The sequence below is a fragment of the Otolemur garnettii genome, unplaced genomic scaffold (assembly GCF_000181295.1).
Source record: "Otolemur garnettii isolate 467f Iridium unplaced genomic scaffold, OtoGar3 scaffold00096, whole genome shotgun sequence".
Classification (NCBI taxonomy): Eukaryota; Metazoa; Chordata; class Mammalia; order Primates; family Galagidae; genus Otolemur; species Otolemur garnettii.
Genome location: NW_003852491.1, coordinates 6,909,495 through 6,932,037, shown reverse-complemented (window position 1 = coordinate 6,932,037; position 22,543 = coordinate 6,909,495). Strand labels below are relative to the sequence as shown.

Genomic DNA, 22,543 nt, shown 5'->3' with positions numbered 1-22,543 from the left:
CAGTTGTCATTGTTGGTTAGCTGGCCCAGGCTGGGTTCAAACCCGCCAACTTCCATGTATGTGGCTGACCCTGTAACCACTGTGCTAAGGGCACTGAGCCAAATTTTATTTTTTGAGTGAGATCTGGCTGTTGGCCCAGGCTAGTCTTAAACTCCTGGCCTCAAATGATCCTCCTGCCTTGGCCTCCTGAATAGCTGGGACCACACTTGAATTTTTAAAATGTAGAAACAAAGTCTAAATGCTTCCCCAGCTGGTTTCTTCTGCCTCATCTCTCACCTGCTCTCCACCCTGCAACTCCCTAGTACTTGATGTTCCAGTCACATCAATCTAGATCTATTTCAATTTCTATAACTGCCCAGGTGCTCTCTGGCCTCCTTGCCTTTGCATGCTTGTCCCTCAGCTAATAATTAATCCTCTCTGCTACACTGGCATGTTCTTCCCAATCCCTTCCAACTTTCTCCATTCACCATGACCTAGTACTCCCATTCCCCAACAAGCACCTTCCTAACAGCATGTCCCCAAAGCCACGCCCTCCAAGGGAGCCCAGGAAGCTAAGATGAAGTGCTGCCCAACTCTCACAGATCCCCTGGGTCTAGCACAGTTGAGGCTCAGCACACAGCTGAAAAATTTTAGCTCTCAGGACATGGAGGCCTTTCCACTAAGTTATTATAAGGATTAAAATAAGTAACATCTGCAAAAAAAAAGAAAAAAAAGACCCAAGACAAGGTCTGGCGTATGGTAAGCCCAACATCCATAGTTTCAAAAGATCAGATGGTGGGAGAACTGTTAAGGACAGATGACCAAAACAATGCCAAAAGGAACACTGATTGGGAGGAAGAATCTCCTGGAGTTTATTAAAATTGCAGACTTCTGGGCACATCCCTAGAGATTCTGACTCTGAAGGGCTGGTGAAGGGTCCAAGAAATTGCATTTTAGAATATTCTACAGGTGGTCTAAGGACCATGCTGAAAAACCAACTGATCTATTCATGAATATTTATTAAGCAGCTACTGTATGCCAGGTTAAGGTTGGTCTTCATTCTAGGAATAGAGAGGGAAGAAGAAAAGTCTGTGTCCTCATAGTTGACATTCTAGTGGGGGTAGAAAATATCAAGGATACAAATAAATGTAGACAGCCAGTGACATAAAGCAGGTGGGTGGCAGGAAGGCCTCTCTCTGGGGTCACCGTGGAATGACAAAAAGCCAGACAGCAAACTAGAGGAAAAGCATCCAGATGGATCTTCCCTTTCTCCCAAGCACCCCTCAGCCCAGGCCCTGATCCAAGAATGTCTCAAAGGAAATTGAGTCCAGGATAGTGAAGCGCCCGCCTTTATTATCAAGGCTTCCAGGGCCAGGATAGACAGGACAGAGACTGCAATGGGGACTTTACCTAGATGGCCCCTTCCCACCCAGGCACAGTGCCCCCAGGCTTCCTCTGGTCAGAGGCAAAGGTTTAACTCCCCTGTCTTTTGGGAAATCTGGCTCCTACACCATTTTCCTCACTCAAGTGTTCCTAAAACTCAAGCCAAGCCAGACCCCAGGATCTTGCTGAGCCAGCAGGGTGTGACAATGCCGAATCCTCAGACTGGCCTCCTGGCATCCCAGGAGTACCACTCATAGGGACAGAGACTTCTGAGCATCCATCCTGACTTGAAGCCCCAGTCCTTAGGGACTCCAGGGATGAGCCTAGTCCCCAGGACCACAGCGAACATGATGTCACCAAAGAGAGGCTAACTCCCATCCCAGCAGGCTGGACAACACATTAGGAAGACATGAGACTAGGACCTCCTAAGAGGGGGAGGGGAGCACAGTGAGACTCCCAGGGCAGGTGGGCAGTCAGGGACCAGTGGTTCCAGGGTCACTTCTTCTTGGCACGGTCTGCCATGTCCAGAGCAGCCATGTTGCGGGCAGCTGTGATCAGGTGGATGACGCTGATGAGGGACTTGAGCAAGGCGATGGGGGCAGTGATCCAGAGGCCCATTCGGAAAAGGCCCACAGAACCAACTGCAGGAAGGCAGGAGGGAAGTGATAGGCCTAGGGTAGGGGCCCTTCATTCCCCCCTCAGGCAGGCCAGAACCCCCTCCCATCCTCCTGTCCACCCCTCATCTCCTACCTAAAGGTCCCTCGGAGAAGTTGAACAGGTAGAGGAGGCAGTAGAAGAGCTCATTTCCCGCACACAGGATGAACAGAGCAGGCTGCACACAGCAGAAGGCTTCCTAAGCTAGAGGCAGGCGGTGCCACCCAGCCCCATGAGACCCACCATCACTAAGGGGACAGAGCTATGTCTCAGCAAAGTATTTCTTTTTAAATATCCTCTCAGAGGCTGCCTATGCTCCTGAAGTAGAGTCCACACTGGCCCTGCAGACCTCTCCGGCTTCTCTCTTCCTCCTTCTTTTCTCCCTCTAGCCACTCATTTCCTCCTCTCTGGGTGGGTGCACAGGGACCTCATTCCCACCTGCTGCCTGAAGCAACTCACACAGACCCTCCCCACCAAGACTCCTCCCCCTCCAAGCTTATGTTCCCTCCTAACCTGGGGCAAGGATTCAGCCCAGGACTTCTCATAAATTGAATGGATTGGTGGGGCAGGAACCACTCACCCTTGAGGTGTAGTAGATCCGAAGCACTGGATTCCCAGACAGGTCAATCGTCTTGTGACTCTCACTGCCTCGGACCACAGAACTTGGGGACGAAACAGGGGAACCCATGAACTTTTGTGACCACTGCTGTCCACCTATTCTTCACAGCAGCCCTACATAGCAGGCACTGGGATTGCCCCTGTTGGACAGAGGAGCAACTGGCACATAGCTGAGGACCAGTAGTTTCCCCAAAGCCACAAAGTTAACCAGCTGGGGGCAAAGTCAGTCTTCAAATGTCACATTCAAAAGCTCCCATGCTAGCCAGGGTGGTGGCTCATGCCTGTAATTCCAGCACTCTGGGAGGCTGAGGAAGGCTGATTGCCTGAGCTCATGAGTTCCAGACCAGCCTGAGCAAGAGCAAGACCCCATCTCAAAAAATAGCTGGGTGTTGTGGTAGGTGCCTATAGTCCCAGCTACTCGGAAGGGTGAGGCAAGAGAATTACTTGAACCCAAGAGTTTGAGGTTGCTGTGAACTGTGACCACAGCACTCTACCTAGGGTGACAAAGTGAGACTCTGTCTCAAAAAAAAGAAAGAAAGAAAGAAAAGAAAAAGAAACAAACAAAAGCTCCCATGCTCCTTCCTATAGGCTGTCTCTCATTTGGAATCCCAGAATATCCAGCCAAAAGGGTTTTAGGAATTATTTAATCAAACTGCAAACAAGACTGAAGCCCATCACAGACAAGTTTTGCCCAGGATCCTTCAACAAAGCAGAGCAACAAAGGAGACCTACCAGGATGCCTGAAATCACTCCAGGTACCTTTCCATCCAGCTGTTCCCCTCCCCCAAACTGTAGTCTTTTGAACTGGTCAACACCCCCAGAATTGCAGACCTGTGCAGGTGCAGCCAGTGACTGGCCACATCCAAGCTCATACTGAGCTGGAAGAGAAGGGTGGCTCGAGGGTACAAGAGGGCCAGGTTGACCAACAGACACATGGTGGAGCAGCGGTCCGTCAGCATGTCCAGCATGGCACCAAACCGGGTTCCTGAAAAACGGGGATTATTAGGCAAGAAGGTGCTTCTGGGGGGCGATGTGTGTAGTACATATTGGCACTCTGATGCAGAGTCTAGAAGAAGACTCAAAGTGTCCACCTGCCTAGAGGAAGGGTCACCATAACATGAAATGAGAAGGTATGAGACTGTGTAAGGAACAGCATAGGACGCAAGGGAAGCTATCTCCAAAACTCATCAACCCTGGAACCAAGGCTCTGGGGTAAGACAAGGAGGCTTGATGTTTCAGGAGAAGTCTTAGAGGTGAGTCTTGGAGCAAAGAATTAGTCAGCACTCCAGAAGCCATTCCCATTCCCTCTCCATCCTCCCCCTAAACAACCCCATTGCTCCTGCCAAGCATATAGTAGGTCGCCAGTAAACACCTGTTGGAAAAACTTTTATTCAGAGAGACCTCCAGCAGTGCCACGACCAAGTACAGTCTCGCTAACCCACACTCCTCCCAAGCAGTGAATACTCAAGAGCTAGCATAAATTAAACGCCTTCAAAACCAGGCCATTCTGTTCCTCTCTCTACAGTGATGGGAAGGCAGCCCTCTGCCTCTGAGGTCCTGAAGAGACAAGAAAAGGGGGCAGAAGGTTGCTGGGCCCCAAGGCTGGCTGGGGGGAGGGTGTCTGTCACCTTGATTAAGGGCTCGAGCAGCATGTCCATCGAAAGCATCCAGAAGGCCGCTGAGCAGGTAGAAGGAGGAGGCCGTAAGGGGGCAGCAGGGCATGAAGTAGAAGGAAATGATGGCGAAGACAATCCGGGCATAACCTTGGAATGGGACGGGGGGAGTGGAGGGAGACACAGGGCGGGATCAGAGAGACTGCCCAAGGCCCCTCGCTCTCCCCTGCCGCCCGGGGCCACGGGCTGCACTCACCGATGAGGTTAGGCACGAACAGAAAGATATTTTCGCCTGGCATCGCGGCCGCCCCCTTGCCGCCTCGGGCCCGTTCAGGAGGTGCCAGCACTGTCCCAGCCCCGCCGCGCGGCCTCACCCGCCGGCCCGGCACATGGGCCGCGCCACCTGCGCACTGGACGCTGCTGCCCTGGCCCGGCCCCAGATGTTAAAGCTCGCAGTCTGCTGGAGCATGAGCCGACCCAGATGTGCGCTGGGCACAAGGGGCACGAACACCCCGCCCTTCCAGTGGGTAGCCCCTCCTCTCCGCCCGCCCTGCGGGCGCTCCCGCCTCCAGCAGCGGTCCCAGCTGCTCCAGATGTGCTTAGCTTCCAAGAAACTGCTCTTCTACGATAGTCGCGGTACAACTGGAAAGAGGAAAAAGCTGCTCTAAAAATGGCTGTGTCCCCTTTAAGACCTGCCCGCTTCCTCTTCCTTTTCCTCCCTCCTCCCCTTTCCATAGGCTTGTACCAAAGCGCGGAAGAAGGAGAAGGAGCAAAGAACCATCGACGCCGAGCAAACGAAGGAAATGAAAAGGAAAGAGCAAAAGAGAAGGAGACCTAGAGGAATATCTGTGACTTTCTTTTTAAGGAAGGTCTGACTTCCTAGAGACAAAGATAAGGCGATAAGATTCCTCCCTCCTGAGTCTTTGCAACCCCTAGACATGAGGCTGTTTAGTACAGTCCACATTTCTTGTCCCCGCCCCCTAACTCGCTGGCCTCCTTTGCCCTCGCCGGTTCCAGTTTAGCTAAGTGACGGCTAGAGAGGCTGAAGAGCGGCCCGGAGTGGGGTTGCTGCCTGCGTGCCCCTAGTGGCGGGAGGATCAGGTCCCAGGCTCCACCCTATATAATCTCCCCAAACTTCTCAAGCCTCTGGTGCATAGGGTCATTGCCCCCCAAAAGGAACCTGGAGGGATACGGAGGGGAGGTCGGGGGAACGAATGCGGCACACTAGGGAAATACCCCCGTGTTTAGTTCTAGAACCCCTAATCACCTAACAACGGGGCTGTGGAACCTCCGCCACCACCAAGGTTTTTATAGCAACGGGTAGTGGCGCCGCCCGGGCTCCTCCTTCCTTCCAGCCTTTCTCCCCACCTCCCACTCCCCGACCCCTGCGACCTGTAACGGGTGACCTTAGACCTCCCGTCTCCCCTCCTGCCGAGTAGCCTAAGATTTCAACCCATCTGCCAGGTTGGGGCGGCAAGTCGGCTGCCTTGGCTTGGGAAGGGCCCTGGAGGGAAGGAGGGAGGGGCCTTCTGGGTGAAATGGGAAGAGAGTTATGAGGGCCCCTGAAGATATAAGGCAGAACAATCACCCCCCAAAGAGAAAGTAGACAGCGGGGTATTTCATCCTAGGCTTTGTTTAAATCTGGGCCTGAGTAGGAGTTCTGGGGAAACATGGGCTGGCTTCTCAGAGTAAACCAAGCTTTGACTGTTTACAGGGTGATGGCATCCACTCCTACCAGGAATGAAGAGAAAAAGGGCAGCTGGCAGTCTCAAGCTGTATCCTCCTTGACTGGAGATCCGGTGAGCACTGAAGGGGAGCTCTAGAAGTGGGAGTGTAATGAAATGAGAAGCTCCTAGGCAGAGGCCCCCAGTCCCAAGACTGAGCCCCAATCTAGCCTAAATCCTAAGCTCTCAGGCCCAAGCCCTCAGTACTAAGCCTTGAGGCCCCAAAGACTGCCCTGCCCCCTATGTCCAGGGGCTTCTAGCCAAATCTCAAGGCCCAGCCCTTCAATACCAGGCTCCATGGACCCAGGACTTGCATGTAGGAGTTCCCAGGCTAAGCTTCTCTGACTTTTCCTTTCCCAGAAGGTTTCATTATCCCGTTCTGAGGAATTCCTGTCTCGGATCAGCACAGAACTCACAGACGAGGCCTTGTTTATGGCTCGCTGCCATATGAATGCTGTGCCTATCAAGGAAAAACAAACACAAGACCAAGGGACTCAGATATCCAGACATGGTGACACCCACCTCAGGACCACTGTGTCTAGAGACCCTTTCTAGTTCCCATCCCTGGCCTGGTCTCCACGAATCTGGGAGTACCCCACCCGATGGCCAGCCCCCAGACCCCACACAGCACCCCCACTAACCGGGTACCCAGTCCTCACTGCTGGCCAGGAATCCCCTCAGCCCTCAGCCCCTCCAACCCAGCCACATCTCTGTCTGGCCATGGGATAGTCATTTCTCTGACTGGGACCTCTACTTCTAGTGTTCTTCACCAAGACCCGAGGCACAGACACCCGGTAAGTGAGTCTTCAAGGGATATGCCCTTTGTCCTGGGAAAACAATGAGATGCCTATAGGGGAGAGAGTGAGGATCTGACAACATCCCAGTAGGGTAGGGGGATTTTTGAACCATGCAGTTCTTTGCTGTTCTGCTGTGACACTCAAATTCAGAGTTCTCAGTCCTCTTTCCTCTTCTGCCATCTCCAGCTCTGACAGAAACCGTATGCGCACCAAGGCACACCTCTTGCCCTCCCCTCGTGAAAAGGTATGTACAGGGTCCTTGTATGATGAAGCCATTCCATAGTAACTAAATCAAGTTTGCACTGTATACCTGTCCCTGTCTTAGGAGCTTCGAACACAGAAATAAATGACACAGTCTGAACATTCAAAAACTTCACAGTTTAGTATGGGGACAGACAAGTAATGGCCAATTATAATATGAATATGGGCCAATAGTAGAAATGAAAACAAGGAGAGTACTTATCCCAGTCTCATTTGGGACAGCAAGGAAAAGAATCATGGAGCTTTCTGAAGAAGGTGACACCTAAAGAAAGAATTTTCCGGGAAAAAAGGGTTGGTAGGAGTATCCAAGCAGTAGGGATTGCATAAGCAAAGGCAAAGGTGGATCTTAGAGAGAATATAAGCATGTGTATGTGTGCATAGGGCAGGGAGAGGTGGGACCTGAAGCAGTTTAGTTGCTGGAGCCTGGAGACAAGGTAGCCAGGGACTGACCAAGAGAGACTTGATGTGTACCTTCTTAAGATCCTTAGATATTTTCCTTTAAATGAGGAGCCATTGAAGAGTTTGAGCCAGGAAGGGTGGAATTTTAGATCAGTCATTTTTGTAGTAAGTGGAGAGAGTGACCTAGGAAGAGGAAAGCCTTGAGGTTGATTAGAATTTTTTCAAAGAGACCAAGCTAGAGAGATGATTAGGTCCTAAGTTGTCACAGTACTAGTGGAGGAGGGATAAGGAGCACATATGAGAAAAAGACCAGGAAGACTGACAATTTTGGTAAAATTGTTTAGAAATGGTAGGAGGGAAAAAAAGTAATCCGAAGACATCCAGGTTTCTTGCTTGTGCAACCTAAATCTGATCATGTTACATTTCTGCTCAGAGTTCTCCAGCTGCCTCCCATTTCAGAGTAAAAGGCAAAGATCTTCAAAGGGGCTTACAAAGTCCTATGTGATTGCTCCCTCCCTCCAACCCACTGTCTCTCTGCCTTTATTGCCTGTACCATCTCTCCTTTTCCCCCCATTCAGCCATACCTGCCTTCTCATTCTTCTTGGAATGTGGCAGGCACACTCCTGCCTTTGGGCACATTGGGTTTGAGGTGCTCATGGGAACTGCAGGCTGTAATACTCTCGAGGGGATTGGAAATATGGGTTCAAAACACTTAAGAGTCTTAGACTGGTGAAAGAGAACTGATCTGGAGGTCATCAGGAGGGAGATGACAGTTGAAGGGTGGATGTGTGGTTGCCCTGGGAGGGTTGAGCAGAAGAATGAGCAGGAAGAGGATGCTGAGGATGGAGTCTTAGAGAACCTCTCCAGGTAAGAGGTTGGCAGAGGAGAGAGAGCTTCATGAATGCAGAGAAGGAACTGACAGTCAGCAAATGTTTACTGAGTGTCTGTTACGTGCCAGGTTCACCAAGCCATGGGAATGGTTGGATAGTTGTTTCTCTGGCTTGCACCACTACATCTAGTACTCATCACCAAGACCTGAGCAGGTGTAAAACAGTTGAGAATAAACCACTGTTCTTGTCCTCTAGTGCCACTTTTTTTTTTTTAGAGATAAGAGTCTCATTTTACCGCCCTTGGTAGAGTGCTGTGGAGTCACAGCTCACAGCAATCTCCAACTCCTGGGCTTAGGCAATCCTCTTGCTTCAGCCTCCCAAGTATCTGGGACTACAGGCACCCACTACAATGCCTGGCTATTTTTTGTTGTTGTTGTTGCATTTTGGCCTGGGCCAGGTTCAAACCCACCACCCTCGGTATATGGGGCTGGTGCCCTACCCACTGAGCCACAGGGGCCACCTGTAGTGCCACATTTGATCTCTCCCCATTGGGCGTGGTATTAGAAACACCCTAAAGTAGCAGAAAAGCCTGTGCCATGATAACTAATCTACTGTTAACTTGATAGCATCATACAACTTGTTTCCCACCATCCCATACATCAGGATGCTCTGTGAGGGCCCTGTCTGTTCGCACAGTACTTTGCCCTTCCTTCCCAAATGGTACATGATTAAGGATTTCATCCTGAGTTAACACCTTCCCGTCATCCTACTGCCAGCACCCAGGAGTCTTTTCCTTCCTCACCCTCAAGAAAGAACATGGAAGCCTACAGATCTTGAATGGGGCATTGTAGCTGGTCAAAAATGTTGGGTGGGAGAATAGGTGAGCAGGTAGGATGGTAGATAAATGGGTTAATAAAGGATAAGTTCACTGAACATGTATTAAGCACCTACTATGTGCCAGCACTGCACTAGGAGCTGGAGTGTTGCAGTGAGCAAAATAGGGTCTTTATTCTCCATAAGTTTAAATGGGGGGTAATTAGAAGAGAGATGAATGGGTAGGTGGATGGATGAGTGACAGGATGGTCAGATGGATAGGCAAATGGAAGAATGGACAGGGAGTGATGGATAGATGTGTGGATGGATGGATGAAGGTGGGTGGATGACTAGATATAGGGATGAATGATCAATGGTGAATGGTGTGTGGATGAATGGATGGGTGGTAGATAGGGGTTGGATAGATGGGGAGGATGGAAGGATAAAAAGACATGAACGTTGGGTCTAAAGAGTTAAAAGGCTCTTAATCTCTCCTAGGGAGCTCCTCCTAACAGCCTGTCTTCTCGAGAATGAACCTCAGCCTCTGTGGTGTTGCTTCTGGCTTCTCATAGCCTCCCCCCTTTTGTTCCTAGAGCATGCCTCAAAATTCCTCTCTTGCAACTCGTTAAACACCAGCTTTGGGAGGACTCCTGGTTATCACCCTGAAGCCACCAAAGCATTCTGGAATCATCACACCACTCTCCACCCTCAGCCAGCAAGGACACCACCAGGAGTAAAAGGCTTTAATAAAGAGGCAGGGATCCCCCATTCCCTCCAATTCAGGCAATGCTCTAGTGTGACTTTTCTGGTGTGGAGGTGTGGGAGGGGAGTTTTTTTTTTTTTTTCTTTTCTGGATGTGGATGTTGAGTGTGGGCATACTATTGGAATGGTTTTAATCCAGGCAGTTATCTGTCAGCCTCTTGGCAGAGGTGAGCTCATGTATCCAAACCCAGCCTCCTAGCCAAACTCCAACACCTTAAGGTAGTGGTTCTCAACCTTCCTACTGCCGCAACCCTTTAATACAGTTCCTCATGTTGTGGTGACCCCTAATCATAAAATTATTATTATTATTATTTTTTTGCAGTTTTTGGCTGGGGCTGGGTTTGAACCCGTGACCTCTGGCATATGGGGCTGGTGCCCTACCCCTTTGAACCACAGGCACTGCCCCATAATTTTTGTTGCTACTTCATTAACTGTAATTTTGGTACTGTTATGAATCATAATGTAAATATCTGATATGCAGAATGGTCTTAGGCGACCCCTGTGGAAGGGTTGTTCGACCCCCAAAGGGGTCGCGACCCCCAGGTTGAGAACCACTGCCTTAAGGCCTAGGCCTGTGGCATCACAGAGAGCCCACTCTTGCTTCTAAGGAGCTACCTCTGCCACCACTGTGGATGTTGATGGACCCTAAGCTGTGAATTCTCCCCTCTGAGCTTTGAGGCCTTTGTGCTTATGGGAACAAATCACTAGCCAGAAGGCAGTACAGTAGGGTTTGTGGAGTTTGTATGTAAATCCCACCTTGGCCATTTATTGGAAGCTCCTGAGGAAGTCATTTCACATTTGAACCTTATTTGAACCTCAAATAAACCTGTTTATTTGAAAAATGGGAATAATAAAACATCCCTGTCTCACAGGGTCCTTGTGAGGGTTAAAAAACATAATGCATATGGCTTGGCACCTGTAGCTCAAGAGACTAAGGCACTAGCCATATACACCAGAGCTGGTAGGTTTGAATCCAGCCCAGGCCTGCCAAACGATGACAACTCCAACCAAAAACTAGCCAGGCGCTGTGGCACGCGCCTGTAGTCCCAGCTACTTGGGAGGCTGAGGCAAGAGAATCGCTTAAGCTCGGGAGTTGAAGGTTGCTATGAGCTGTGATGTCACAGCACTCTACCCAGGGTGACAGCTTGAGGGTCTGTCTCAAAAAAAAAAAAAAAAAAGCATACAAAGTATTTAGCACAGTGTTGGCACAGAATACTTAAAAACTTAAACTATTAATCTTGATCAGTTTGCCTCATGTGAATTATAAAATTTAACCCGCTTTTGAGTACTTCAACATTCTTTGGAGTGTTCTAAAAAACAATTTTTTTTTTTTTGAGACAGTGTCTCATTATGTTGCCCTCAATAGAGTGCTATGGCATCACAGCTCACAGCAACCTCAAATTCTTGGGCATAAGGGATTCTCTTGTCTCAGCCTCCTAAGTAGCTGGGACTACAGGCGCCTGCCACAGTGCCCAGCTATTCTTTTTGTTGTTATTGCAGTTGTCGTTGTTTAGCAGACCCAGGCCAGGCTCGAACCCGCTAGCCTCGGTGTATGTGACCAGCGCCCTACTCACTGAGCTATAGGCACTGAGCCTATCCTAAAAATTTTAATTGTTTTTAAATATAAATTTTAATTACTCAAAATTCAGTTAATTTGAAAAAAGACTCTTTAGATAAATAGGCTATAAATTCCTTATAATGTTCAAAAGTAGGTAAAATAGAAAAGGGCACCCACAAGGATACAAACCAAGCTCAAATTGGTAGACATGTAACAGCAGATAATACTTAAAATACCAGAAAGATTGTAAAAGAAAAAATGAATGATATACTTGAATGGACATACAAATTCTCAAAATGGGTTGAATTTTAGATAAACTGGTCATAAAACAAACTGGAAGCCGTTTGCCTCCTGCCCAGCAGTGAGGGAGGAGGGTTGCTCTTGCCAGCTACCTTACAGCTGGGGAGAACCCAGCCATGCCAAGGCCTGGTGGAGAGTTAGCAGTGGCTGGAGGGACTTGTCACAGCCAGTCTGTCATGGAGGCTGAGCCTAAAGCCAGGCTTTTAGACCCCAGGCCAGCCCCCCTTGACATTGCCCTCTGCCCACTTATGGATTTCTTTCTTTTCCCCAAATTGTTCCCCTTTCCCCAGCCCTCTCTCCAGAGAGGTCATCATCACCATCTTCAATGCTCTATAACTCACTTTCCCACGCCCCACCAGCCCAGTTACAAGTGGTGATTTTCTGTTTATTGCTCAAAAACAAGAATCCAGAAGCAAAGGTGGAGAGATTGTGGGTTGGGAAGATGGCAGGAAGGGGGCAGGGCCTTGTTCCATCTCTCCCCTTCATCCTTCTTGTTCTGACCCTTTATGGCCCAGGAATCAGGCCTGGAGCCAGAGCATCCAGGAGGTGAGGGATCTTTGTGGCCAAGGGAACAGTAAGGCCATTGGGCAGTCCTTGGGGAGGTGCCCTGGGCTGGAGGGGCCCCAAGTGTTGCAGAGGGGCTGAGTTCCCCTCCCAGGGTTCAAAAGCCAGTTGGGGGGGAAGGCCCTCTGTTTGGCAACTGAGAAGAGGCAGCTTTGGGCGGCAGGATGCTGGTTTATTTACTGTAGGGTCTCCAGGGCCATCAAAGCCCCCTCATGGGATGGGGAGACTATTTACACTGCCAGGGAAGAGGGGAGCTAGGAGTTCAAGACCAGGTTCTGTACTCCACTGCCTCAAATGAGGAGGGGAGGGGTATCCTGGGTCCTGCAGCCTTAGTCTTGGGGTTCAGATGGAAACTTCATACTCCCGTGTATCCTGAAGACAGAGAGATCAAATTAGTTGGAATGGATGCGGGTGGAGGAGGCAGCAAAGTGGGAGGAGGCATCCCTAAGGAGCAGGAAAGACCCTGCGGTTTTAAAAGTAACATTGATTACTTTTAAATCAATAAATGTCTGTGGGATAGGGGAGGGAGGTTGCACTTGAGGAGAAGGCACAGGGCAGGAATGGGGCTGAATCTGACCAATAGATATGCTGGGTTCATTCTGTAGTGTCTCAAAACAACACAGAAATCTAAATTTCCAGATTGTCTTGAACAACAGGAAGACCTGGCAATTGAGCTTAAGTTTCCACTATAGACCAGTGCTGTCTCCTTTAGATGGAGCACACGATCTCCAATTAGACACAGTCCTCACCAGTCCCTATTGTTCCTGCATGGTTTGCTTTGCACATTGACATGGCCTCTGTAGGCAGCTGAGATTGAAATTCCCAAGACAGAGATTACAGAGATCTTGAGAGAAGGTCCTAGGGTAGCTGAGAGATGTGGAACTTCAGGGGCAGGGGAGGGGCTCACCCCAGCTTCGTATAGCGGGTTGCTGAAGTCCGACTCCACAGTGATGGGGCTGTAGGAGTGGGAGCCCGAGAAGCCGAAGAGGGATTTTCCCTGAAGCCTAGGAAAGGGAGAGGATAAGGGGTTTATCAACAGGTGAGTCCCTGAGGTCCCCTCACCCAGGCGCCTGTGCCAGGCAGGCAAGACATCTGCCTTAGTTGGCAGTTCCCTGAGTAGAGTACTTACTTGGTATAGTATATGTAAACGCCACTGCCGAGGATAATGACAAGGCCAAGGGGCAGCAGGATGGCCAAGGCAAGGTTCCCGCCCTCCAGCTGCCGTGAGGGGTCTGTAGTCTGGGTCACTGGGGGAGGAGGAGAGGCCAGTGAGCTGAGGTTGGGCCCAGTCATGGGCTCTCCCAGCCTCCTGCCCGGACCCTGAACCCTGGGCCTCACCCCTCTGGGGCCTGGCCGCCTGCCCCCAGCCTCTGCCTTGCCCTCCCAACCTGGCCAGGCCTGGGTCTCCACCTGTGCCCTCACTGACCTTCCAGTTTTCGGTTGTCCAGGAGTTCTTCATAGGCCACTGCAGGGAGAGGAGGGGGAGGGACCCGGTCTGAGCCAGGGAGGGAAGGAAGCTGGGTAGAGGGCTGGGAGCCTGGTGGGGCTGGCTAGACAGCCTGGTTCTCTCTGCCCTCTGTTCAACTTAAGTTTTATCTTCCCCTCGGTTGGGGGGTGGGGGAGAGAGGAGTGATCAGGGCAGAGCCTTCTTCCTCCTCTAGGCCCCTAAAGTTCAAGGTTCCTGGACAGTCTAAGCCAAACAAGGCTTTAGAATTTGTCACATAGGGAAACAGGCCTATCCAGAGAGGGCAAGGGACTTTCAAACCAATGGCCCCTCTATACACCATTTAGGGTAATTCTATGATGTCCAAATTCTCAGGACTTCTGGACATACTGTGAGAATGAGAGCCCATGGGAGGAGAATGGAGGAACTCAGCAGGGTTCCCCACTGGTCTGTGAATTTGCTACCTGACTTTCCCAGCCCTGTCACTCCCCAAACTCTGATGTGCCCCTCCTGCCCTGTCTGCCGAGGCACCTTTGCAGAGTGGGGGCTGGCTGGTCCACTGCGAAGGGTGGCCAGGCACACAGGTGATGGTGACCTCGCCGATAAGCTCAAAGCCTTCATAGCAGAAAAAGCGCAGAGACTCGCCAGCCTGGTAGTGATGCTTGTACAATGTCTGGTAGCCATTCTCTGGAACCCCGGGGTTCAGGCACGGCTCATACTTCACTGCGGAGAGTGTGTTAGTCACACGCCAGCTGTGCTGAGCACAGGGCAGACAGGCGCTCCCGAAAGGCTACCCAGCCACCCTCCCTGAGGTGTTCCCCAGACTCACAGGCGCATTTGGGGACTCGGTCGCTCCACTTGGGGGTGCCTGTGTCCCGGCTGTAGCAGGTGAGCACAGCCGCCCCTTCCAGGCTGTACCCTGGCAGACAGCGATACTGGACATGGGAGCCAACAGGGAAGCCAGCATCCGAGGCAGTACGGTGGCCATTGGTTATCTCACCAGGGTCAGCACAAGTCATGACTGGAGGCAGAAGGGCATGGTCAGAGAAAGCTAAGGCTTTCAGAGATCTCCCAGAAGCTCAGGGCTAGGAGAGGCCATCTCTTCTGGGAAGGCCAACACTTCCCACCAGTTCTTCAGAATGAAGCATGAAATGGAAAAACTTAAAATTCAATGCATTTTAAAATTTCAAGCTTCTTTTGGAAAACAGGTTGATTGAGGCAGCTCCAGGTCCCCATCCTGGGGTGTAATTCAAAATATGTCACCATGATACCAGAGCGTACCAGCTAAATCCCAGCAGTGTCATTTTTTCTTTTTTTTTTTAGACAGAGTCTCACTATGTTGCCCTCAGTAGAGTGCCATGGCATCACAGCTCACAGCAACCTCAAACTCTTGAGCTTAAGCGATTCTCTTGCTTCCGCCTCCCAAGTAGCTCAGACTACAGGCACCTGCCATAATGCCCGGCTATTTTTGGTTGTAGTTGTCATCGTTGTTTAGCAGGTCCAGGCTGGGTTTGAATCCGCCAGCCTCAGTGTATGTGGCTGGTGCTGTAACCACTGTGCACAGGCACTAAGCCACCAGCAGTATCATCTTTAGAGGGGCCAGCTCTCTTGTTCCCCTCCCTCTTGTCATGACCAACCTGCTTTGCTCACATATACTGCCTGCCTGGCCCTGCAGGTAGCAGAGTTTACAGCTCTGTTGTGGAATCATAATCATAGACATCTCTCGTACATAAGCCTGTGTCAGGCACCCTAATCAACATTTAGCAAAAGTAATATTTAATCCTGGTGTCTGGGTGCGATGGCTCACACCTATAATTCTTACACTTTGGTAGGCTGAGGCAGTGGATTGCTTGAGCTCAGGAGTTTGAGACCAGCCTGAGCAAGAATGAGACCTTGTCTCTACTTACAATAAAAACCAAGGCAAGAGGATCACTTGAACCCAAGAGTTTGAGGTTACTGTGAGCTATGACATCACAGCACTCTACCAAGGGTGACAAAGTGAGAATCGGACAAAAAAAAAATGGTAGTGCCTGTGCCTTAGTGGGTACCAGTCCCATATACTGAGGGTGGCTGGTCCAAACCCAGCTCTGGCCAAATTGCAACAACAAAAAAAATATCTGGGCATTGTGGCAGGTGCCTGAAGGCCCAGCTACTCAGGAGGCTGAGGCAAGAATCGCCTAAGCCTAGGAGTTGGAGGTTGCTGTGAGCTGTGTGATGCCACAGCACTCTACCGAGGGCGATAAAGTAAGACTCTGTCTCTATTAAAAAAAAGAAAGAAAGAAAGAAAGAAAGAAAGAAAGAAAGAAAGAAAGAAAGAAAGAAAGAAAGAAAATAGAAAAAGAAAAGTAACCCTGGTTATCCTGAGAGGTCAGTGTCACTGTCCTCTCCCTTAAGGTCCAGGGCTCAAGGTGGCCAAATGACTGGCCCGTGTTCACTCAGCCATGGAGTAGCAGAGTATGATCACTGGGTCACAGCCACAGGACACTGGACAGAGACAGATTTAGAGACTTGGGTCTAGGCCTTGCTTCAGTTTCAATGTACTGCCTTAGGTAGGTTCCCACCTGAGCCTTGGCAGGGGGACAGCCAAACAGCCCCCATGGAAGCTTGACCTCCCATGTATCCTCCCAGGAATGAGGGGGTGTGTCACTAGAGAGTTTTCTTGTGTCTACCCCAAATCTGGCTTTCAGAAACTTCTCCCCATTGATCTCGCCATTCCCACCAGGGGCCATGTGGAAGACCTGAAACCCCACATCCTTGTGGTAGGCATCCCAAAATTTGGAGAAAGTGACCCAATGCCACTCCTTTCTGATCTTCTGAAAGATAAACTCTCCCAGCTCCTTTATTTTATTATTTTACTTTTTGCTGGGGAGTCAGGGCTGGGTTTGAATCTGTCACCTCTGGCATATGGGGCTGGCTCCCTACTCCTTTGAGCCACAGACGCCACCCTATTATTTTACTTTTTGAGATATAGTCTCAATATGTTGCCCTGGGTAGAGTGCCATGGCATCAAACCTCACAGCAACCTCAAACTCTTAGGCTCAAGTGATCCTCTTGCTTCAGCCTTTGGAGTAGCTGGGACTACAGATGCCCGCCCCGCCACTCAACTAGTTTTTTCTTTTCTTTCTTTCTTTCTTTTTTTTTAAGTAGAGATGGGGTCTTGCTCAGGCTGGTCTCAAGCTCCTGAGCTCAAGCAATCCACCCGTCTCAGCCTCCCAGAGTGCTAGGATTACAGGCGTGAGCCATGGCAGCCCAGCCCCAGCTCCTTTATCATCGTCTCTGTGAAATCTCTTGGCCCATCCTGAGAAAAGTAGCCCTCTGCTCCTCTCACAGCACTTAACACCCAGAGCAGCTTCTGCTCCCTGCTCACTGTTTAGGGCACCAGGCAGTATGTGCAAACTTTTCATCTGTTCTCCACAATCCCTATTCCTGTGTCATCACTGAGGAAGCCAACTGTCAGAGATGCTAAGTACCTTCCTGAAATCACTCAATGTTTACCATCCTTTAATGGCCTCAATTGTATCTGTCCCCTTCCCAGATAGTGAGCTTTGACTGGGTAGGGAAGGGCTCAGAACTCCCGTCAAGTAACCGCAACCTAGCGCAGGGCTTCACTGCCTTTGAATAAACCACGTTCCCTGATAAGCCTTGGTCCACTCAAAGTAACTCCGAACAATGTCATGGGCGTGGGAATGAAAGATTGGGGAGGGGCCTAACTCAGGAAGGGTGGGACAAGGAGGTGATATTTTGGAGCCCAATGGGACCCTGTGCATCCCGGTAAGAGCAGAACTCAGAAGTGCAGAGGCGGGGTCAGAAGAGGACGAGGGCAAGGCAGTGAAACTGAAGTGGGACCCACAGGCTACCGGTACAGAGCCCAGACGGTGGAAGAGAGGGATGCAGCCCAGAGAAACTGACAGCTGGACCCAATGCGGATAGTTTCTAGGGACCGAGCGAAAGAAAAGAACCCAAAAGGTATAGGGGTGGAACCTGAAGAAGATCCGGCAGGATCCACAGCAAAGGGATGTAACCCAGACAGGGCAGAGACCATCACCGGAAAGGACGGAGGCGGGGCCCTGATGGGCAGGGGCGGTGCCGTGAGAGGACTAGGGCAGGGGCTCACTCTTTTGACAGGCGGGAGGCGCGGCGCTCCAGGACAGATCCCACTGGCAGGTAAGAATGTCGGAGCCCAGCAGCTCGTAGCCAGGCTCGCACTGGTAAGTGAGCACTGTGCCCCGGATCAAATCTCCGTGGGACGCCGTCCTCCAGCCCCACTCCGGAGGTGGCAACTCCGGGCAGGTGTCGTTCCTCGGGACCTCTGCAGGGGAGGGAGAGCGAGTTTGGAGGCTACCCTCTGACTCGGGGAGCCCTTCCAGCCTTGGGGACTTCGCTCCAGCGCCGTCTCCTGGAATCTCTGGCTTGCCCCACCCCGGTCCCCTGTCCATTGGTACCTTTGAAATGCAATACGAAGCCCTGGCCCAAGCCCGGATTTGGGGGCCCTGGAGGTGCCTGGAACTGCAGCGTGAGATCGGGCCCAGAGGAGAGGAGGCGGCGGCGCGGTTGAGGTCCCCGCAGCTGGGCCAGGACTCGGGCGCTGGGACCGTCCCCGTCGAACAACGTCAGGGTGTCCCCTTCGCGCACATTCAAGCTGCAGAGAGTGGGACCAGATAATAGGGCTGGTCTGCGACGGACAGCTCCCTTCCTGTTCTGCCCAATCCCCAGCTCTGTTCATTAGCAACCTTACCTATTCTCCTGCCCTGGCTTGTATGCCCTGATCCCCCAGGTCTAGTGCTTCCTCGATTTTGACCAGTCCAGGTTTCTCCTGTGTTAGTCCCTCCAAGTCCCACTTGTTGTATTGATCCTCACATCTCCTGCTTCCCAATCCCCAACTTTGCTCATTACTAGCCCTGCCCATTGTCTAGTCTCCCCTCTATCTCGGTGGGATCCAGGGCCCAGCCCAACTCCAGCTCTGGCCAATTACAGACCATTTTCATGATCACCCAGCACAGCTATGGGTCCTGCCTGAGTAATTGCCTCACCTCTGATTCTGTCCAGTCACATGACAACCTCAGACCCAAACAGCTTCCCATACCCACACCCACCTAGGGTGCTGTTGTAACAGTTTGGGCCTGAGTCCCTGGAAATAGCTCCAGGGGCAGCCTCAGAAACCTTGAAGAGTCAGAGGCACCAGGCCAGACCTGGTTGTTCACAAAGCCCCTTGAGGAAGCCCGCATTACTTCATTTATTTGTCCAAGGTTACCTAGCTAGTTAGTGATTTGAACCTAGGTTTCCCACCCATATTCTGAACCCTTAGTAGTCTCTTTCATCAGAGCATATATCCACCAAATTCTGTGTAGGCAAAGAAGAGCCAACTAAGGGTGGAATGCAGTCTAGTGGACTGTCACACACCAGGCTTTGTTGAACCCACACCCACTGCACCCTCTGCAGGACACAAACATACATCTCAACTTGGAGCAAGATGCGCCTCTCTTCCTGGACATGCAGGCCCCACACGCAGTCCTGGCCGGGGCTATAGCTCTGGGGCCAGTCAGGGGAGAGGACCACACCAGCTGGCTCTGACAGCTCTCCTCCACACATGGCTAAGGGAGAAAGGGGTGTCAGGTTGAGTTCCCAGGTTGGCATACAGTGTCCATTTCATAATAGCCCTCACCCACCCAATGTCCACACCACAGCAACTCACATGTTTCCTATTATCTATGGTCCTATTTCTCTTTCTTTTTTTCTTTCCTTTTTTTTTTTGAGACAGAGTCTCATTATATCACCCTCAGTAGAGTGCTTGGGCATCACAGCTCACAGCAATCTCAAACTCTTGGGCTTAAGCGATTCTCTTGCCTCAGCCTCCCAAGTAGCTGGGACTACAGGCTCCCGCCCCAATGCCCGGCTATTTCTTTGTTGCAGTTCTGATGGTTGTTTAGCTGCCCCGGCCAGGTTCAAACCAACCAGCTTGGGTGTATGTGGCCAGTGCCCTACCCACTGAGCTATGGGCACCGCCCAGTGGTCCCATTTCTCGCCACATCTAGATCCTGTTGTGCCCAATCCCCAGCCCTGCTCTTAATTAACTCCACTCTCTCTCCAGCCTACCCACCTAACTGCAGTTCTGGCTGTTGAAGACATTTGGGTTTGTGACCCCTGAATCTGATAACGATTCACCAATGATTCAGCTTTAAAGAAGCAGTTTCTGGGCAGCGCCTGTGGCTCAAATTAGTAGGGTTGCTGGCCCCATATGCCAGAGGTGGCGGGTTCAAACCCAGCCCCAGCCAAAAAAAACTGCAAAAAAAAGCAGTTTCTGAAGGGATAGGGATTTACCCAAGGCTTGGGTTTATTAGATTTGGGTGTGCAAGTCTCCTTGCTGAATGGCCTTCCTAGGCTCCCCAGTTCAGTGGTAGCTGCAGACTGAAGGACTTCCTGGGTTGTGGAGGGCTCACCCTTGCAGGCTGGCTCAGTGTCGTTCCAGTGGGGTTCTGTGGGATCCACACATTCGATGGCATTAGGAGGACCAGGAGGCTCCAGAGCATATCCTGGGAGGCATGAGAAGGTGGCCAGTGCCCCTGGGCGGTACTCAGGGTCTGTGGTAGTGACATTGCCATGTGCCAGGAAGGGGGCGAAACAGCGATCTTCCTCAAAAGCTAGGGAGGAATCAATCACAAAATTAAGCATTAGGACAGACCTCAAGGGATTTCAAACTGGGGACTTGAGCTGAATTCAGCTGTTGTTTGGCCATTCAGTGGGCTTCTTAAAACTCAGTGCCTTTCTAGTTTGTCAAAACCCTAACACTTCTCATTCACACATTTATATTACTTCCCCAGCCTCTGGAAGGAACCCTTTAGGCTAGTCAAATCCCAGCCACCATTCTGCAGATGAGAAGGGCTACAGACAAAAAGCTACTTGTTCAAGGTCACCCAGAAGGCAGTGGCAGAACCAAGTCTTAAACCTACATGGCTTGATTCCCAGCTATAGAAACTTGGCCCTGGAAACTGCAAAGGAGGGCAGGTTGCGGGGGTGGGGTGGGGTGGGTGCCTTTAGAGAACTGGCTTGTGTAGGTGTATTCTCTCCTCAAAAATAACAGTTGGAAAAAAAAAATAACAGTTGGATTCTGATCATCCGTGCTGTTGCTAGAATCCAAAATTGCGGCTCATGCAAAAGCTACTCAGTTTTTATTTTAGACTAAATCAGCAAAAATGAACATTTGTAGAGCATTTTAGTTTCTGCTGCCATGATTACATCTTAGCTGCAAAAGTACCTGTGAGGTAAGACTTAGGTGCTTATGATGCAGATGAAGAATCTGAAGCTTATAGTGCAGCAGTGGCATATGACTATGGAGGTAGGCCTCAAAAGTAGGAATTCTCAATAAAAGACCAGTGGTCTTTACACTTTAACACTCCCAGAATCTATCATGCAATTGATTTGTGCAGATCCACTGTTCTGTTTCACCATTACTTAACCTGTAAGGCAGGGGTCCTCAAACTTTTTAAACAGGGGGCCAGTTTACTGTCCCTCAGACCATTGGAGGGCCGGACTGCAGGGCCCGGGACGAGTTGGCTGCTAAGCAGGACAGGCAGCGGTGGCAAAAACACCTGGTGGGCCAGATAAATGTCCTAGGTGGGCCACATGTGGCCCGTGGGCCGTAGTTTGAGGACGCCTGCTGTAAGGTATCATGTCCAAATCCTACCCATCCATCAGGGCCCAGTGCCAATACCACTTCTCCCATGATTCATTTCAGAAACTAGCCCCTCCTGTCTCTAGCATTTCATTTTCTTTGACTCTCTCTTGCTACTATTTATACAAATCCTCTGCTCTAGCCACATGGAGATTCTGTTTCCCAAATATACCAGGCATTTCTCTTCCTCCTCACTTTTGCTCATACTGTTCCTTTTACTTGAGATGTTCTTTTCCAATCTTCCTCTTTTGAAATACCTTCTAATCTTTAAGGCCAAGTTCAAATGCCTCTTCTCCTGTGATCACTGACCTTGTTTCTACCTGTCTAACATCCATTCCCCCCTTCTTCTGGTAACAGCATCCCCCCATTATTGTTATTTTGAAAAACTTGCCTTCCCTACTCCTAGCCTATGAAGTTCAGTTGGGGACTGATCAGGGATGGCCACGTGGTGCAGATCTGCTGATCATACACCGTCTCCTAACTGCAGTGACTGGCTTAGGCAAAGGCACAGGACTGTAGCCAGGTCAATGACAGCATTTCCTGGCACTTTTGCTGAATCTGTCAGGAAAAATATGAGTGTTCACTTTCTCTGATGGAGTTTCTAAGTTAGAGGCATGTAAGTGTGCAGGTAGCCCATCATATAGGGAAAGCCTGCCTGAGAATTGAAGCCAACAGAAAAAGAAGTGAGAGATTGAGGTAATTGCTCTCTTGGCTGTGTGCTTGGATCCAGCCACACATGAAGTTCATACAGAAAAAATAACCTCACCATATGAAGAGATCCTTATAGTTTTGAGGAGGGGAGTCAGGTCTCAGGGGCTCAAACACAGAGAGGAGCAGGCATGGAGTATGTGCTGTGATTGTTCCCTGTGTCTGAAAGGGTGGGTTGAGGTGCAGGGGTAGGGGCCCAGTGGGGGAGCAGGGCAGTTACCTTCAAATCGGAGACTCAGCAGCAGGGGATTGGCAGGTGTTTCTGAGAGCAACTCCACATAGAGGGACTGGGCATCACTGATGAGACCTCGCTCTGGGACGTCATCCATGTCTGAGTCATAGATCACGGGGGAGAGGGGACTGCCTCCTGAGCGCACCATCAGCCTGGGATGGACAGAAGGTGGCCGGGAGCTCAATTTTCCCTTTGAAGATGCCTCACCCTTCATCTGCTCTAACTTTTTTTTTTT

The 22,543-nt window shown here is 50.6% G+C and overlaps 4 protein-coding genes across 11 annotated transcripts in view; 2 read left to right on the top strand and 2 right to left on the bottom strand.

Annotated features, from left to right (window-relative positions):
- Positions 1–2,969, top strand: part of LOC100960802 (major vault protein) — a 38,743-nt gene extending 35,774 nt beyond the window's left edge. For all 3 annotated transcript variants that reach the window (XM_023516700.1, XM_023516701.1, XM_023516699.1), the window contains exon 15: positions 2,760–2,969. In XM_023516700.1, coding sequence (XP_023372468.1) covers positions 2,760–2,818 — 59 coding nt within the window. In that variant the 3' untranslated portion in view covers positions 2,819–2,969. The remainder of the gene's footprint in view (positions 1–2,759) is intronic.
- Positions 828–4,954, bottom strand: CDIPT (CDP-diacylglycerol--inositol 3-phosphatidyltransferase). The gene is made up of 6 exons (XM_003795801.3): positions 4,504–4,954; positions 4,263–4,397; positions 3,466–3,619; positions 2,597–2,678; positions 2,113–2,194; positions 828–2,003 (listed from the first exon to the last, which is right to left on the bottom strand). Exons 1-6 carry the CDS (start codon positions 4,544–4,546, stop codon positions 1,858–1,860), a joined length of 642 nt encoding a protein of 213 aa, XP_003795849.1. The 5' UTR covers positions 4,547–4,954; the 3' UTR covers positions 828–1,857.
- Positions 4,955–5,312: 358 nt separating this feature from the next.
- Positions 5,313–9,858, top strand: LOC105887571 (putative protein T-ENOL). Its single transcript, XM_023516698.1, has 6 exons — positions 5,313–5,348; positions 5,962–6,046; positions 6,332–6,482; positions 6,732–6,765; positions 6,955–7,012; positions 9,665–9,858. Exons 2-6 carry the CDS (start codon positions 5,966–5,968, stop codon positions 9,698–9,700), a joined length of 360 nt encoding a protein of 119 aa, XP_023372466.1. The 5' UTR covers positions 5,313–5,348; positions 5,962–5,965; the 3' UTR covers positions 9,701–9,858.
- Positions 9,859–12,055: 2,197 nt separating this feature from the next.
- Positions 12,056–22,543, bottom strand: part of SEZ6L2 (seizure related 6 homolog like 2) — a 21,951-nt gene continuing 11,463 nt past the window's right edge. For 4 of the 6 annotated variants that reach the window (XM_003795794.1, XM_003795798.1, XM_003795795.1 and 1 more), the window contains 11 exons: positions 22,297–22,460; positions 20,137–20,337; positions 19,152–19,290; positions 18,142–18,338; positions 17,814–18,008; positions 14,529–14,720; positions 14,231–14,422; positions 13,682–13,720; positions 13,385–13,502; positions 13,163–13,259; positions 12,056–12,627 (listed from right to left, as the gene is read on the bottom strand). In XM_003795794.1, coding sequence (XP_003795842.1) covers positions 12,598–12,627; positions 13,163–13,259; positions 13,385–13,502; positions 13,682–13,720; positions 14,231–14,422; positions 14,529–14,720; positions 17,814–18,008; positions 18,142–18,338; positions 19,152–19,290; positions 20,137–20,337; positions 22,297–22,460 — 1,564 coding nt within the window. In that variant the 3' untranslated portion in view covers positions 12,056–12,597. The remainder of the gene's footprint in view (positions 12,628–13,162; positions 13,260–13,384; positions 13,503–13,681; positions 13,721–14,230; positions 14,423–14,528; positions 14,721–17,813; positions 18,009–18,141; positions 18,339–19,151; positions 19,291–20,136; positions 20,338–22,296; positions 22,461–22,543) is intronic. The other 2 variants (XM_003795799.1, XM_003795800.1) reach the window with 1 other exon arrangement.